Source organism: Camelus ferus, chromosome X (assembly GCF_009834535.1).
Source record: "Camelus ferus isolate YT-003-E chromosome X, BCGSAC_Cfer_1.0, whole genome shotgun sequence".
In the NCBI taxonomy this organism is placed as follows: Eukaryota; Metazoa; Chordata; class Mammalia; order Artiodactyla; family Camelidae; genus Camelus; species Camelus ferus.
In genome coordinates this window covers 42179017-42192290 of record NC_045732.1, presented here as the reverse complement: position 1 = coordinate 42192290, position 13274 = coordinate 42179017, and the positions used below count along the sequence as shown (strand labels likewise).

Below are 13274 nucleotides of genomic sequence, written 5' to 3'. Positions count from 1 at the left end.
TTAACATTATCCAGCAAACATTCATTGTCTATTGGCTGCCAGGCACAATTCTTAAGGCTAAAATAATATGTTCGGACTCTTCCTGACTTGCAACATAGTAAGAAAAATGAACAGGACAAAAAAAATTTTTTTACAAATAAATAAAAGACATGAAGGGAAAAAAGGGAGAGGAAACTTACAGATAAAGACTCAAAGAGATATCAACCAAACGATGTGTGGACCATTGTTCGATACTGTTTCAATATACCAACTTTTTGGAAACAGTTGGGGAAATTCTCATATATCCATACAGCATACTGGATGACATTCAGGGATATTTCAGCTTTGACCCTTTTCTTCTTCTGATGCTTCAGTTTTAAAATGACTTCTGCTTCTTTAAAAACTTTTGAAATTGGAAATACACCCAGATTGAAATATATTTCTCTATCCTTCCATTGAATTGATGCTTGGGTCTTAGTTGCTAAACCCCAACTGATCTGTGCAATCTGCTACAGAAAATGGAAGAAACTAAAGGCACAGGAATCACTATAGGTCAGAATCTACATCTATAGATTTGATTGAGACATTTATTGAGCTACTCCTACAATGTGATTTTTCAAATTTCACCATTTCCATCTTTAGATATTCTAAACTAAAGCTCACGCAATCGTTTTTTCGTAGAAGTATAGTCGATTTGCAACATTGTGTTAATTTCACATACTCTTTTAAACAGTGTGCCTGGACTCTGTCACATTATTGTTTAAATTTTAGCTGACCTCTCAAAATATAGTCACTAAAAGGCCATTTTGACTTTTCCAAGTTATCTTTAAATCTATTTGCACTGTTTGCCTCTTTGTGAATATTAAATTTCATGCAAAACTATTCATGTATCAGAAACAGGCTCCCACAGGTACAATATGTAAAAATTCGATTACTTATGAAGGATAATTTAATCATCTTAATCATTAGCAAATTAGCTTAAAGTGACTTATTCAGTATTGTACAATAAACGTTGTACTTATCTAGTTTTACACAATGTACTAGAAGAAGCATTGGTCTGTACCATGAGGCAATAAAAGAGGCACTTGTATTTTTGTCTCAGTTTTGTCCCCTAAGAGGAACATGAATGAAAAAGGCACTTTTAACTTTCCAGATCTTCAGTCATTCAACCAACATTTGAACATCCAACATGAGCCAGACATCGTTTTAAGCACCAAAAATGAGTATGACCAGCTCTTTCCATAAAAGACGCAAACACTAACCTAAACAGATGATTTAAAGACAACCTGGCTGTGTAATGGGAGATGCTCAGAATAAATATTCTGGAAACACAGAGTAGGGACATCTGGGGCGGGGCCCGTAGGGGTGTAAGACTTCCTGTACAAGCTGAGAAATGAACAAGCTGAAGTTCACCAGATGAAAGCGGTGGGAAGTAAAGGATCCTCCCTTCCCACGCCAGGCAAAAACTGAAAGTGGTCTGGCGCCACCAGTGATCCAGCAACGGAAGCAAATGAAGGTAGAGAGGTGGGCAGGGGCTCTATTATAAAGCTCGAAAGTTATCCATGGGCAATACGGCACTACAGAAGGATTTAAATAAGCAAAATTTACATTTCAGGAAGATGATTTAACAAGGACAAGCGGAGTGTGGATTGAAGAGGCTGTTGCAGACGTCCAGAAAGGGCTGCAACTAGACCAATGCTTAGCAAGGAAGGGGAAGCTGGCATGGATTTTGAGAAACACTGAGGAAGTAGAATCAGCAGATTTGGTAATTCAATGGCTGTAGGAGGTAAGGCAGAAGGATGGGTCAAAAATGATTCCTATAAAAGTGGAAAGAAGAAAATTTCTAAGCTTATCCACACCATCTCAAATTATGCTTTTAGATGATATAACAATGAAAAAAAATCTGTTCTGTATAAAAGTTGTATCTTCACCTTTCTGGTAACCTTTATTATATGCCAGAAATTAAAATTCATATTCAGATATTTATGTTAAAAATGATTCATAGTTCTCTCATCCAGTATTTTTCCATTTTTTGACCATAATCCACATTATTACATTCTCCACCACAGCCCAGTACACGTTCTTATGAATATTTATACATGTACCCATACCAATGAAATCAAAGTTTCGCAGAATAATACTCTTATTTTGTGTTGAACCCGCTAATACTTTGTATTATTCCACCCACAGGTATGAAAAAAACCACTGCTTTGGTTTATGTGATTGGATGTTGGTAGTGCCACTCACCAAAAATAAATAAATAAATAAATAAAATGGAAAACACAGGAGGCAGCACACAGGTTTAATGTGGGAAGAGGTTTCCGAGCAATTCCATTTGAAGGATTTTACGGGTGACGGACATATATTAAGGTACAGCGTTCCAGTTTGGTCTCTACCAAGATTATGCACTAGCGTAGCTGCTGGCTCTCCAGTGCCCAAGAGCAAGCCCAAATGGACCAAGCAAGGAAAACATCAGGAAAAGGGGAAACTATGAGAAACACCTGTGGTGGGCGTGGGAGGAGAAAAGAGAAGAAGGAACCTCTGAGATTTTTGCTCTTGCTTCTCCCCCTCCCAAATCATGAGATAACAATCCTCCCCTTCTACCTGCTGGGACTCAGTAGGAAGATCAGATAATTATACACAAAGCTATGCAGAGGCACTCCTTTTAATGCCCGTCCTGGGTCTCTCCATTTTACATTCTCTTCTGTCCCTACCTGCAGTACAAGGAAGCTGGGGCTGCCTTTCACTTGGAGGAGCCAGTGGAAGGGGCTGGGAATGTGGTCATGGAGGAGGCTAATGGGATCTTGAGCCAGTCCAGGCTTTAAGAGGGAAAAAGGAACATGCAAGTGTGGTTCAAGTCAGTTCTGCTTTCGGCCTTAAGGAGGTTAAAAGCATTCTCTGGTCATCTTCAGCTTGTCTTCCTGGCACCAATCTACCTCCCACGGTGGCTGTGAGAGTACCACCAATAGGTTTTTGTTTGTTTGTTTGTTTGTTTTTTGAAAGGGAGCAAAGGAGTTGGCCTGTCTCTACCAATGCCTCAAAGTCAATGAGCAAGGGGAATCTTCAAGCTTCAGTTTATAGTATCTCTCTCTCTCACTATACCATAAACTCCTTAAAACTGTTGTGTAAAATTTTGTGTGCATTTTCCTGGGGAGTTGATTTGGGCTTTAAGACTCTAGGCAATTTATCTTTGCCTAAGACACAGACAGCAAGTTCAAAAGTTTGCAAGCACATTTATCTGAGAATGAAGTAAGAAACAAACCAATGTTTGGATAAAGATTAAAAAATAAAACAGTTAATTCTTGTTACTTAAAGGAATTTAGTTATTTTTTTTTTTTTTGCACAGGAGATGATATATAAAATGTACAGTACTTAACAGAAATTTCAACTCTGTTAATATGTTATCATTAGAACTATATTAGTACTTGTTGCAAATACAGAAAGAAAATCTATTCTTAACTTTAAAATTACTGAGCTGCTCTTTTAGTTGGCCTGGGCTGTATTATGAAGTGAATGTTTTGTGTCCTCTCAAAATTCATACGCTGAAGCCCTAACACTCCAATGTGATGGTATTTGGAGGTGAGGACTTTTGGAAGTGATCAGGTTTATATGAGGTCGTGACGGAGGGGCCCTTATGATGGGATTAGTGCCCTTAGAAGAAGAAGAGATCGCTCTCTCTTGCTCTCTCCCCCCTCCACCTCTCTCCACGCGCAAGCAGGCGCTGAGGAAAGGCCATGTGAGCACACAGCAAGAAGGTGGCTTGACTGTAAGCAGGAAGTGGGTTTCCACCAGCGAGAACCACAGAACTGTTGGCACACTGCAACTCCGTCCAAATCCCCGTGCTAAGAGACTTGATCAAACTCTAGCATGGCTTCTAGCAGCACGAGGCTGTGTCCCTAGAATGATCTCAGGTCCCCATTAAAATGCCTGTCTGAGAAAGCTCAACCTGGCCAGGAAAATGTACTATGTGTTCTAGCCAACACCTGATGCTAGGCCCCTGACCTCCGTTTCTTAGAACATTTACTAAAAAGGGCTTATAATTGTGACTGTATCTCTTACAACTAAGTGTCTCAAGGACCCAAGAGCCATTCCCTTGAAATATAATTATTAGGAAGGATAGGGCCTCTGTCTACCAGGCTCTGTGGGAGGATAGGATTCTAACTTCCATAACTGCCAGCTAACAAACACGACTGGCCTAATCTCACTAACAGGGACCAACTTGGTAATTTTTCACTTCTCTGACAATACTGCTCTCCTCCTTCCCTTATTCTCCCTTAAATGGCTCACATCACCTCTGCACAAATAAGAATGGAGCTCAGCTCTTTCTCCTGTCAGTAGTTACTGAACAAAATCTGTTTGCACTGCTTTAATGTCCAGCTGTATTTATCTCTGACACCAGACGGTGGGTCTGCTGGCACCTTGATCTTGGACTTTGCAGCCTCTGGAACTAGGAGAAATACATTTCTGTTGTTTAAGCCACTCAGTCTATGGCATCTTGTTATAGAGGCTTGAGCAGACTAAGGCTGGCTGCCATAACCAAATAACACAGACTGGGTGGCTTAAACAACAGAACTGTATGTCTCCTAGTTCCAGAGGCTGCAAAGTCCAAGATCAAGGTGCCAGCAGGGTTGGTTCCTGGTGAGACCTTTCTTCCTGGCTTGCAGATGGCTGCCTTCTCGCATTATCCTCACATGGTCTTTCCTGGGTGGATGCAGGGCAAGTTTTCTGGTGTCTCTTCTTATAAGGACACTAATCCTATCAGATCAGGGCCCCACTGTTGTGACCTCATTTAATCTTAATTATTTCCATCAAGGCTCCATCTCCAAATACAACCACACTGGGAATTGAGGGCTTCAACATATGAATTTGGGGCAGGGACACAAACATTCAGTCCATAACAGCTACCAATGCTGAGGAGTTAAATGTAATGTACTGCTCTTTTAAGTATTTTCTCTGGACACCTCAGTTCTCATAGTTCATTGGGGGAAATTAATCCAGGAGAAATTAATCCTATAGTTAACGAGTTCTATAGTATAAAATTATCTGGGCTATCAATATGATCTACAAAGGGGAAATTTAGGATTTATGTTGCTTTCTCAACAATTTCTGAAAGCTCTTCAAAACAAAAGGTGATACTAAACAATCTGGAGCTTAGCACCATAACAATTTTGCAAAAGTTACTAGTTCTCAAAGTGCCCCAGATCACAAACATGAAAGGTCAAGTTTTAAACTACTTTTTCACAAGAATCCCTTATGAAGTGAGCTTAGTTTAGGCTGTATTTCTTTCTGTAATCCTTGAAAGGTAGTGGATATACTTTCAAAATCAAAGAAACATTTCAAGAGTTGGAATTCACCTGATAACAGCTACTAAACTAAATTAGGAATTTTTTTCCTAACAGAAAACAAAAGTAAACATCTTATTCTTTTACTGAGTAGTTACGTAAATATTTCATTAAAATTCACCCCCACAGATAAACATCCATAATGATAATCTGAGATGAAATAATGGAATTTATTAATTTTAATGGAAATTTGGTCTGGGTAGAAGTTCAAAATCAGACCGAGGAGCATAAGAAGCACTACATAGGTACCAGGCACCATTCTAAGTGCTTTGTTCATTCAGTCCTCATAAAAACCCCTCTGAGAGTTGTGTACTATAATTATCTCTGTTTTAAAGATGAGAGAATTGAGGCACTCAGAGGTTAAATAACTTGCCCAAGGTCACACAATTAGTATGTGCTTGAGCTGAGTCTCAGACTTAGACAGTTTGGCCCCTAAATATATTCTCTTGGCTGCTCCAAACAGAAACCAATGTTTACTAGGTGAATAAATTAATGAAATAGAACAGAATTCAAAAATAGACTTATGTATATATTGACAAAGGTGCAGAGGCAATTCAATAGAGAAAGGATAGTCTTTTCAACAAATGGTGCTGGAACAATTGAACATCTACATGTTAAAAAAAATTGAAAAAGGAATCTCCATACCTTGTACCATATTTAACAATTAGCTCAAAATGGATCATAGAACCTAAATATAAAACCAAACACTCTAAGTCTTCTAGAAGAAAACAGAGGAGAAAATCATTGTAATCTTGGGTTGGCAAAGATTTCCTAGATGTGAAACCAAAAACACAACCCATAAAAGAGAAAATTGGATTTTATCAAAATTGTAAACTTTTCTTCTTCAAAAGACACTGTTAAGAGAAGACAAGACATTATTTGGGGGAAAAAATTTGCAAGACACACATGACAAGGGACTGATAGCCAAGATATATAAAAACTCCCAAAACTCAAGAAAATAAATAACCCAGTAAAAAAAAATGGGCATAAGATTTTAATAAACACTTCACCAAAGAAAATATATGGATGGTAAATAAGTACATGGAAAAATGTTCAACATAATTAGTCATTAGGGAAATGCAAATTAAACCACAATGAAATACCACTACACTCCTATTAGAATGGCTAAGATTTTTAAAAAACTGACCATACCAAGTGCTGGTGAGGACGCAGAGAAACTGCATCTCTTATAGACTGCTGGAGGGAATGCAAAATAGCACAGCCACTTTGGAAAAGAGTTTGGCAATTTCTTATAAAGTTTAATACACAATCGGCAATCCTATTCCTAGCTATTCACGCAAGTGAAAGGAAAGCTTATGTTTATTCAAAAACTTGTATGCATATGTTTATGGTAGCTTTATTCACAATTACCAGAATTTATAAGCAACCTAAATGTCCTTCAACTGGTGAATGGATAAACAAATGGGGTACATCCATATAATGGACTACTTACTATTCAGCAATAAAAAGGAACTCCTAATGCGTGCAATCACATGGTTGAATCTTAAATGTATCATGCTAAGTGAAAGAAGCCAGACTCAAAAGGTTACCAACTATGTGATTCCATTTATATGACATTCTCAAAAAGACAAAACTATACGGATAAGAAACTGATCAGAGGCTGGAGGCAGGGTTGACTGCAAAGGAGAATGACGAAATTTGGGGGGATGATGGTATTGTTTCACATCTTGATTGTGGTGATAGTTACATGACTGTATTTGCCTATCAAAATTCATAGAACTGTACACTTAAAAAGGATAAATTTTACTTTAGGGAAATTATACTTCAATGTAAAATAAACAAATGACTTAAAATTTAAACATTGTTAAGTCCGTTTCAGGGCAACATACCTATGTAGCTGCAAGGTAATTTCATGAATGAAAATGGCAGTGGCACCTAATTATAAAAATAGTAAACACCAGTACTTTGATCTTATATACACTGATGATAAGAGAAGGTGAAGTATTATATTTATATTAGCACATCATGTTGCTAAAAATGTAACCACAAAATAGAATTATGAAATTTTAGGCTTGGAAAGGATTTTTCATATCATCTAATCTGTTCTTAATCTAATTTGACATCCTATCAGATTCCCTCTGTTCAATCAGATTTACCTGAATGCTTTTCACCTCCCCTCATGAGATGCTCAAAGAATCAGAGAACTGGAAAGGATCTTAGGAAATTGAGGACGGGAAAATCTAAATGACCTGACCAGTGAGATGTAGTGCAGGGCAGAATGCAAATGAAGACCCCAGTCCCATACGTGCTTTCCCCTTTTCCCACCTTATGTGAGTAAAGACAGTGGAAGCCTCATACACTGCTGGCAAAAATGTAAAATGGTACAGACACTTTGAAAAACAGTTTGGCAGATTCTCAAAAAGTTAAACATAGAGTTACTATATGACCCAGGAATTCCACTCCTAAGTATATATTCAAGAAAAAAAAATGTATGACTGAAGCATTGTTCTGTACATCAGAAACTGACACAACATTGTAAACTGACTATATGTCAATAAATATATATACAAAACAAAAACAAAAACATGCATTTCTGTACAAAAGCTTGTATGTGAACATTCATAGTAGCATTATTTGTAATGGCCAAAAAGTAGAAATAACCCGAAGGTCCATCAACTGATGAATGGATAAACAAATAAAACAGATAAAAAATAAAATGTACCTATAAATAAAATGAAATAAAATATCTATTCTGTTATGTTATTCGGCAATAAAAAGGAATAAACCACTGATAGATGCTGCAGTATGGATGAATTTCAAAAACATACTAAGTGAAAGAAACAAGTAACAAAAGATGACATATTCTATGATTCCATTGATAAAAGTCCTAAATAGGCAGATCTATAGACATAGAAAGTAAAATTGTGGTTTCTAGGGGCTGGGGGAGTGAGGAGTAGCTATTAATGGGTGGGTTTCTTTTGTGAGGGATGAAAATGTTCTACAAATTAGATCATAGTGATGGTAACATAACCCTGTGAACTTGTTACAACTATTGAATTGTATACTTTAAATGAGTAAGTTGTATGGCATATGAATTCTATGTCAATAAAGCTACGTTTAAATGAATTCTATCTCAATAAAGCTATTTTTAAACGAATAAACAAAGAACTAGTTATTCCCTTTTAAGCAACAACTTTACGTAAAGGATTTAAAACATGTTGACAAGTTCTCTGATGCTTCTCCCATCAAGAGGTCCCCTCCCCTTGGACGTGGGTGGACATCTGTGACTGCCTGAACCAACAAAATAGGGCAGAAGTCATGCTACCTCACTTAAGAGGCTAGTTAGAAAAAGCCATGCAGCTTCTGCCGGTTTCTTAGGACACTCGCCCTTGGAACCCAGCCATCACGCTGTGTGGAAGGAAGCCTGGGCTACAGAAGGAAGCCCCTGGCCCTCAGCCCCAGCTGAGCTTCCAGCCAAAGCCAGCACCAACTTGCCAGCCAGCTCTGTGATTAAGTCATACTGAAAGCAGATCCTCCAGCTCCCCGGTCAAGCTGCTGCAGCTGATGCCACACAGAGCAGAGAGCCAACCCTGCTAAGCCCTACACAAATGGGAGAGCTGGGAGCAAAATAAGTACGTGCCATTATCCTCTGCCCTTAAGTCTTGGGGGTGGTTTGGTAGGCAACAATGGGTAACTTGAATACCTTACATACCTAAAAGGCTAAGAACAGTGTCTAGCCCCCTACACAACATAGACACTTCTTTCTAGTAGGTAGCCATCCAACCTCTGTCTAAATGTCTTGACTAACATGGAAATCAGTTCTTCACAAAGCCACCCCGTCCACTGATGAGTAACTCTGGGCATTACGATCTGCCTTATATTACGACTGGTTCTGTCCTGCCCAACCTCTGGTTCAAGTTCTATCCTCAGAGGTGACCATTACTGTCTAACCCCTCTTACCTAGGGCAGGCCTCTACCTTCTTAAATAGTAGAGAAATCTTTACCACTGTTTCACTGTAGAGCTGAGGAACCTGAATGGATACAAGATGAGCTGTCCATACTCAAAGCCACAATTTTCAACACCTATGCCACCATTTCTGTCATCTAAAAGAATAATGGTATGAATAATTAGAGAATGAAAACTACTTTTCTGTACCACTCATCTTCCTTTTGTTTGTACTTAAATATTTCCTGGTTTAAGTCCAAAAAGCCAGTCCAGCTCTTCCAGGGCAAGGAAAATAATTCTTATAATTTTGCATCTTCCTTGGTGTTTGAGTACATATACATTGAATAACTTGCTAAGGTATGAGAGGCAGAAGAGAGAGAAGGATAAAAGCATTTCTTTCCAAATGATTTAAACACGGATCTTACAATCCACAAATATTTTTCATCATGTCAATGTAGGAATTGTACGGTAAGCTTTTCCTTTTTCAAGGTCAGCAATAGAAAATGAGCTTCTTACACTGTTGATTACAGTATATCGGTTGCCATGACAACACTTAGTCCCCAAACATTCTTTCTAATTGAGACAATTTCTCCTAGCTTCGGTCCCCTAAGACTGACCCAATTACAGAACTCAAAACCCAAAACCCAGAGGGTGCCTCTCAATAAAGATACTCTGATTACACAACCTAAGGAAAAATTTAAACACCACTTTTCCAAGATGCAAGGAAACTTTTCAGGCAATGCACTTTGTTTTTTTACAGCTAAGTCTTAGAAACTGAGTGGTAACTGTCTGATATAAATTTAAAATTGTTTGCTATGCTCCATGATCACATTACAGAGACCTAAATTCCTAATACAAACCATTTTGTTCATATACATGCAACGTATTTCATTTATGTGTTCTGGGCTGTATTTGCATTCTATTCCTTTTAAGTGGTACAATTAAAATCTTGGAGCAAGCAAGACCACGCTGAACTCAGTAAAAGTTGGAGTAATACACTACCCATATTTGCACACTACCCATATTGGTCTCATAATAGGTGAGGTGCTAGAAAAAAAACTTTAACATCACATAAAATTTAGCAGGCTATCATAAATGAGGTGCCCAAGAGTGAATTCCTAGTAATTCCAAAAGAAAAAGAAAACAATTCCAAAAAGCAATGTCGAGAAATGTGGTATCTTCACTGTCTCTAAATGCAAGCTGGTAATCCTCTAATAGCCCCAAAGATTTTCAAACGGGGTTGTTCGCTTATTTAGTAAGAAAAATTTTGATTAGCTGAGTTGATCAAGATTTTGTTATACACAATCCGGAAGCATATTCTATGCAACCCAGCTTATTTTTCATACCCAGTGACATCTCTTACACCTCTACAACTATAGTACTTAGTAGGGCTCCCCCAAAATGTTCCCTGTAAGCACAAAGCAATGTCTACATTTCAAAGTTTACTATACACTCATTTGGGAGGAAAAGCTTAGATGTTGGTGTCCGCTATTCTTTTTCAATGCATTTACTTAGCCACAGAGCAGAAGAAAAAAAAAATCACAGAACACACCCATTTATCTAAAAGGAGAAAGACACGTGAGATTCCAACTAGCCCAAACATTATCTTAATAAAGGTAGCTGTAAGACAATTTATCATGAAGTAAGGAGTCAGAGGGCAACCAAACTACTCTAAATAAAAAAATAAAAGTATGTTAGTTTTAGCCTATGATTTCAAAACCAAAAGTTAAAATAAAAATAAAATTCACAACCTTCTCTATGGCAGACAGTTCAAGCTTAAAGAGCATTGTTAGGAATACTAAGGCCAAGGAAATGAATCTTTTAAAAACTGCCCACCAAATAACTTTAAACGATACGTGCAATCTTCATGTAAGACAGGAAGTACAGTACTTTCCACTCCTACATTATAAAATGCTGCTATCAAGTATGAATAAGAGAGAATTAATAAACAGATCATGCAACCCTGCAAAACACGGGCAGAAAGATGGGGCTGAGACGTCTGTAAAAAGCGTACAATTTCTTAACTTCTGACACTTGGAGATCCAAATTTGCCATGATTAAATTCTGCTGGGGATTGGAAATCACGCAGGCTGGCCTATGAAATCAAAACTTTAATAAGAAATTTACTATAAAGTATTCATGAATAGAGATACGTTGCATTAAGCAAGGAGTTAACTGTTCCTAATACTCATTTAAAATTTTTTCTCATCTTGTTTGGAAGAGAAAAATAACTGATAAATCTATCAAAGTGTTTTACTAAATACAAATGGAGAACTATGTAGAAAGAGGAAGCATTATGAAATTTATGACTAAGTGTATTTTGTGCAAGACTAAGTGGACGTGTTCAAAGCTTTTTCGTTTCTGGCTATATAGAAAACTAAAAATATGGGCATTTTCATTCATTAAAGCAGCAGTAAAATACTGCCTGGCTTATGCTGGTTATTTTCACCTTAGAGTCTTAACACACATCCCAAGACTGATTCGATTTTCATTATTCCTTTCGGGTAACTGGAAGAGGAGGAAAGGCAAAGCTGTATGTCAAACGGTTCACTTCGTCATCGAGAAAATTTAGCAGTGGAATATATCAGGAGGCACCAAAGAGATTTACTGCCTAGGGCAGACAAAAAAGAAAACAGCCACACGAAGAACATAAGCCGCGAAAGAGATGAGAATCAGTCCCATGCGTAACTCGAGGACTGGACAAAACCCCGCTCGACGCTGCGAGGGAAAAAGAGTAGATGTGAGATTTGGGGCATTCTGGGTTCTCCTTCCTTCCCTCGAGTCCGTCCTCAGACAGGAGGTCGGGATGCAGACAGGAAGGAAAGCTCCCAGGGTCCATCTACCTGGACGATCAGCGCTAAGGTCCCCGCCAGCGCTGCAAAGCCCTCCGCGGTGCCCTCTCCAGCGCTCGATTTCGCGGCTCCCCCCGAAGTCATTCACTAGGACTTCAACTACTCGCGGGAGAGCGCGCGCGCGCAAGAGCGGCTGCTGCCGGGTCGGCCCCCTCGGCGCTGCCGAGCGGCTCGGGAGGGCTGAGACCAGCGCCTACGGGACTTTGGTTACCTTCTCGCGCTGGTCCCAGCTGTACTGCTTCGGCCGCTCCTCCTCGCCCTCGGGCTGCGACTCCTTCTCAGCCTTCCGCCTCTTGGAGAAGAAGCAGCCCATGGTCCCGGCCCGCGGGGTCTCACTGGCCGCTGCTCCTCGCCGGCTCGCTGGCTCAGGCACCTCCCGGAGCTGTGGCGTGCACCCCGGGCGCCCGGGCCCCGCAGCTCCCCGGACACTGCCCCGCGGAACCGCCCAGCTGCCCTCAGCGCAGGTTCGCCCGCGAGGCCCAGCACCCCTTCTCTTTTCCCTTTCAGTCGCCCAGACGACCCGCCGCAGCCAATGACCGCTCGGCGCCCGGGGAGCCAATCAAAGCCCCGCGAGCGGCTGTCGACGTATGCACACAACCAATTCACACCCGGCTCCTGCGCCAGCCCCCCAAGGGCGGGCCCGGCCGGCTCGGCTCCGGCGCAAGCCCGGCTGATCGTCACCCCCACCCGCCAACCAACCAGCCCTGCCCCGCCCCTTCTAGGATTGAGTGGGGCTGTGGAGCTGCCGGGAGTGCCGGCCCGGCAAGCCTGTCTTCTTGCTCTTGCTTCTCAGTTTCCAAGTTTTAGGCGCGGGAGGGCTCCCTAGTTGAACGCTAGACTTCAGCTTTGTGATGCAGTTGGTGAGGAAACAGGAATTCCTGCTGACGCAGGAAGAGCTCTGAAACTCTCATTCCTCACTCCTCTTATCGCCTCATCACCCATCCATCACCCGTCCCCTGCTTCCAAGTCGTCTGGCCAGTGTCATGCACTCGGGAAATTTCCCCACCAACCTTCCCGACCCTCCTTGCCCTCTCTTCTGTGCTCTCTTAGTACTTCCACGTATCACTCTAAAATTGAACAAGAACTTAGTAAAATAACTATTTGTGTATCGTCTCCCTATTGGAATTGTGAATTTCTTGAGACCAAACGGCTGGTCTTTTTTTTTTTAACCCCTCAGGCCTGGCCCAACTCCAC

General features: G+C 40.3%; 1 protein-coding gene across 1 annotated transcript in view; it reads right to left on the bottom strand.

The window, feature by feature from the left end:
- RP2 (RP2 activator of ARL3 GTPase) overlaps positions 1–12626 on the bottom strand; it is a 33293-nt gene extending 20667 nt beyond the window's left edge. The window contains exon 1 of the mRNA XM_006187206.3: positions 12292–12626. Coding sequence (XP_006187268.2) covers positions 12292–12393 — 102 coding nt within the window. The 5' untranslated portion in view covers positions 12394–12626. The remainder of the gene's footprint in view (positions 1–12291) is intronic.
- Positions 12627–13274: the final 648 nt, after the last annotated feature.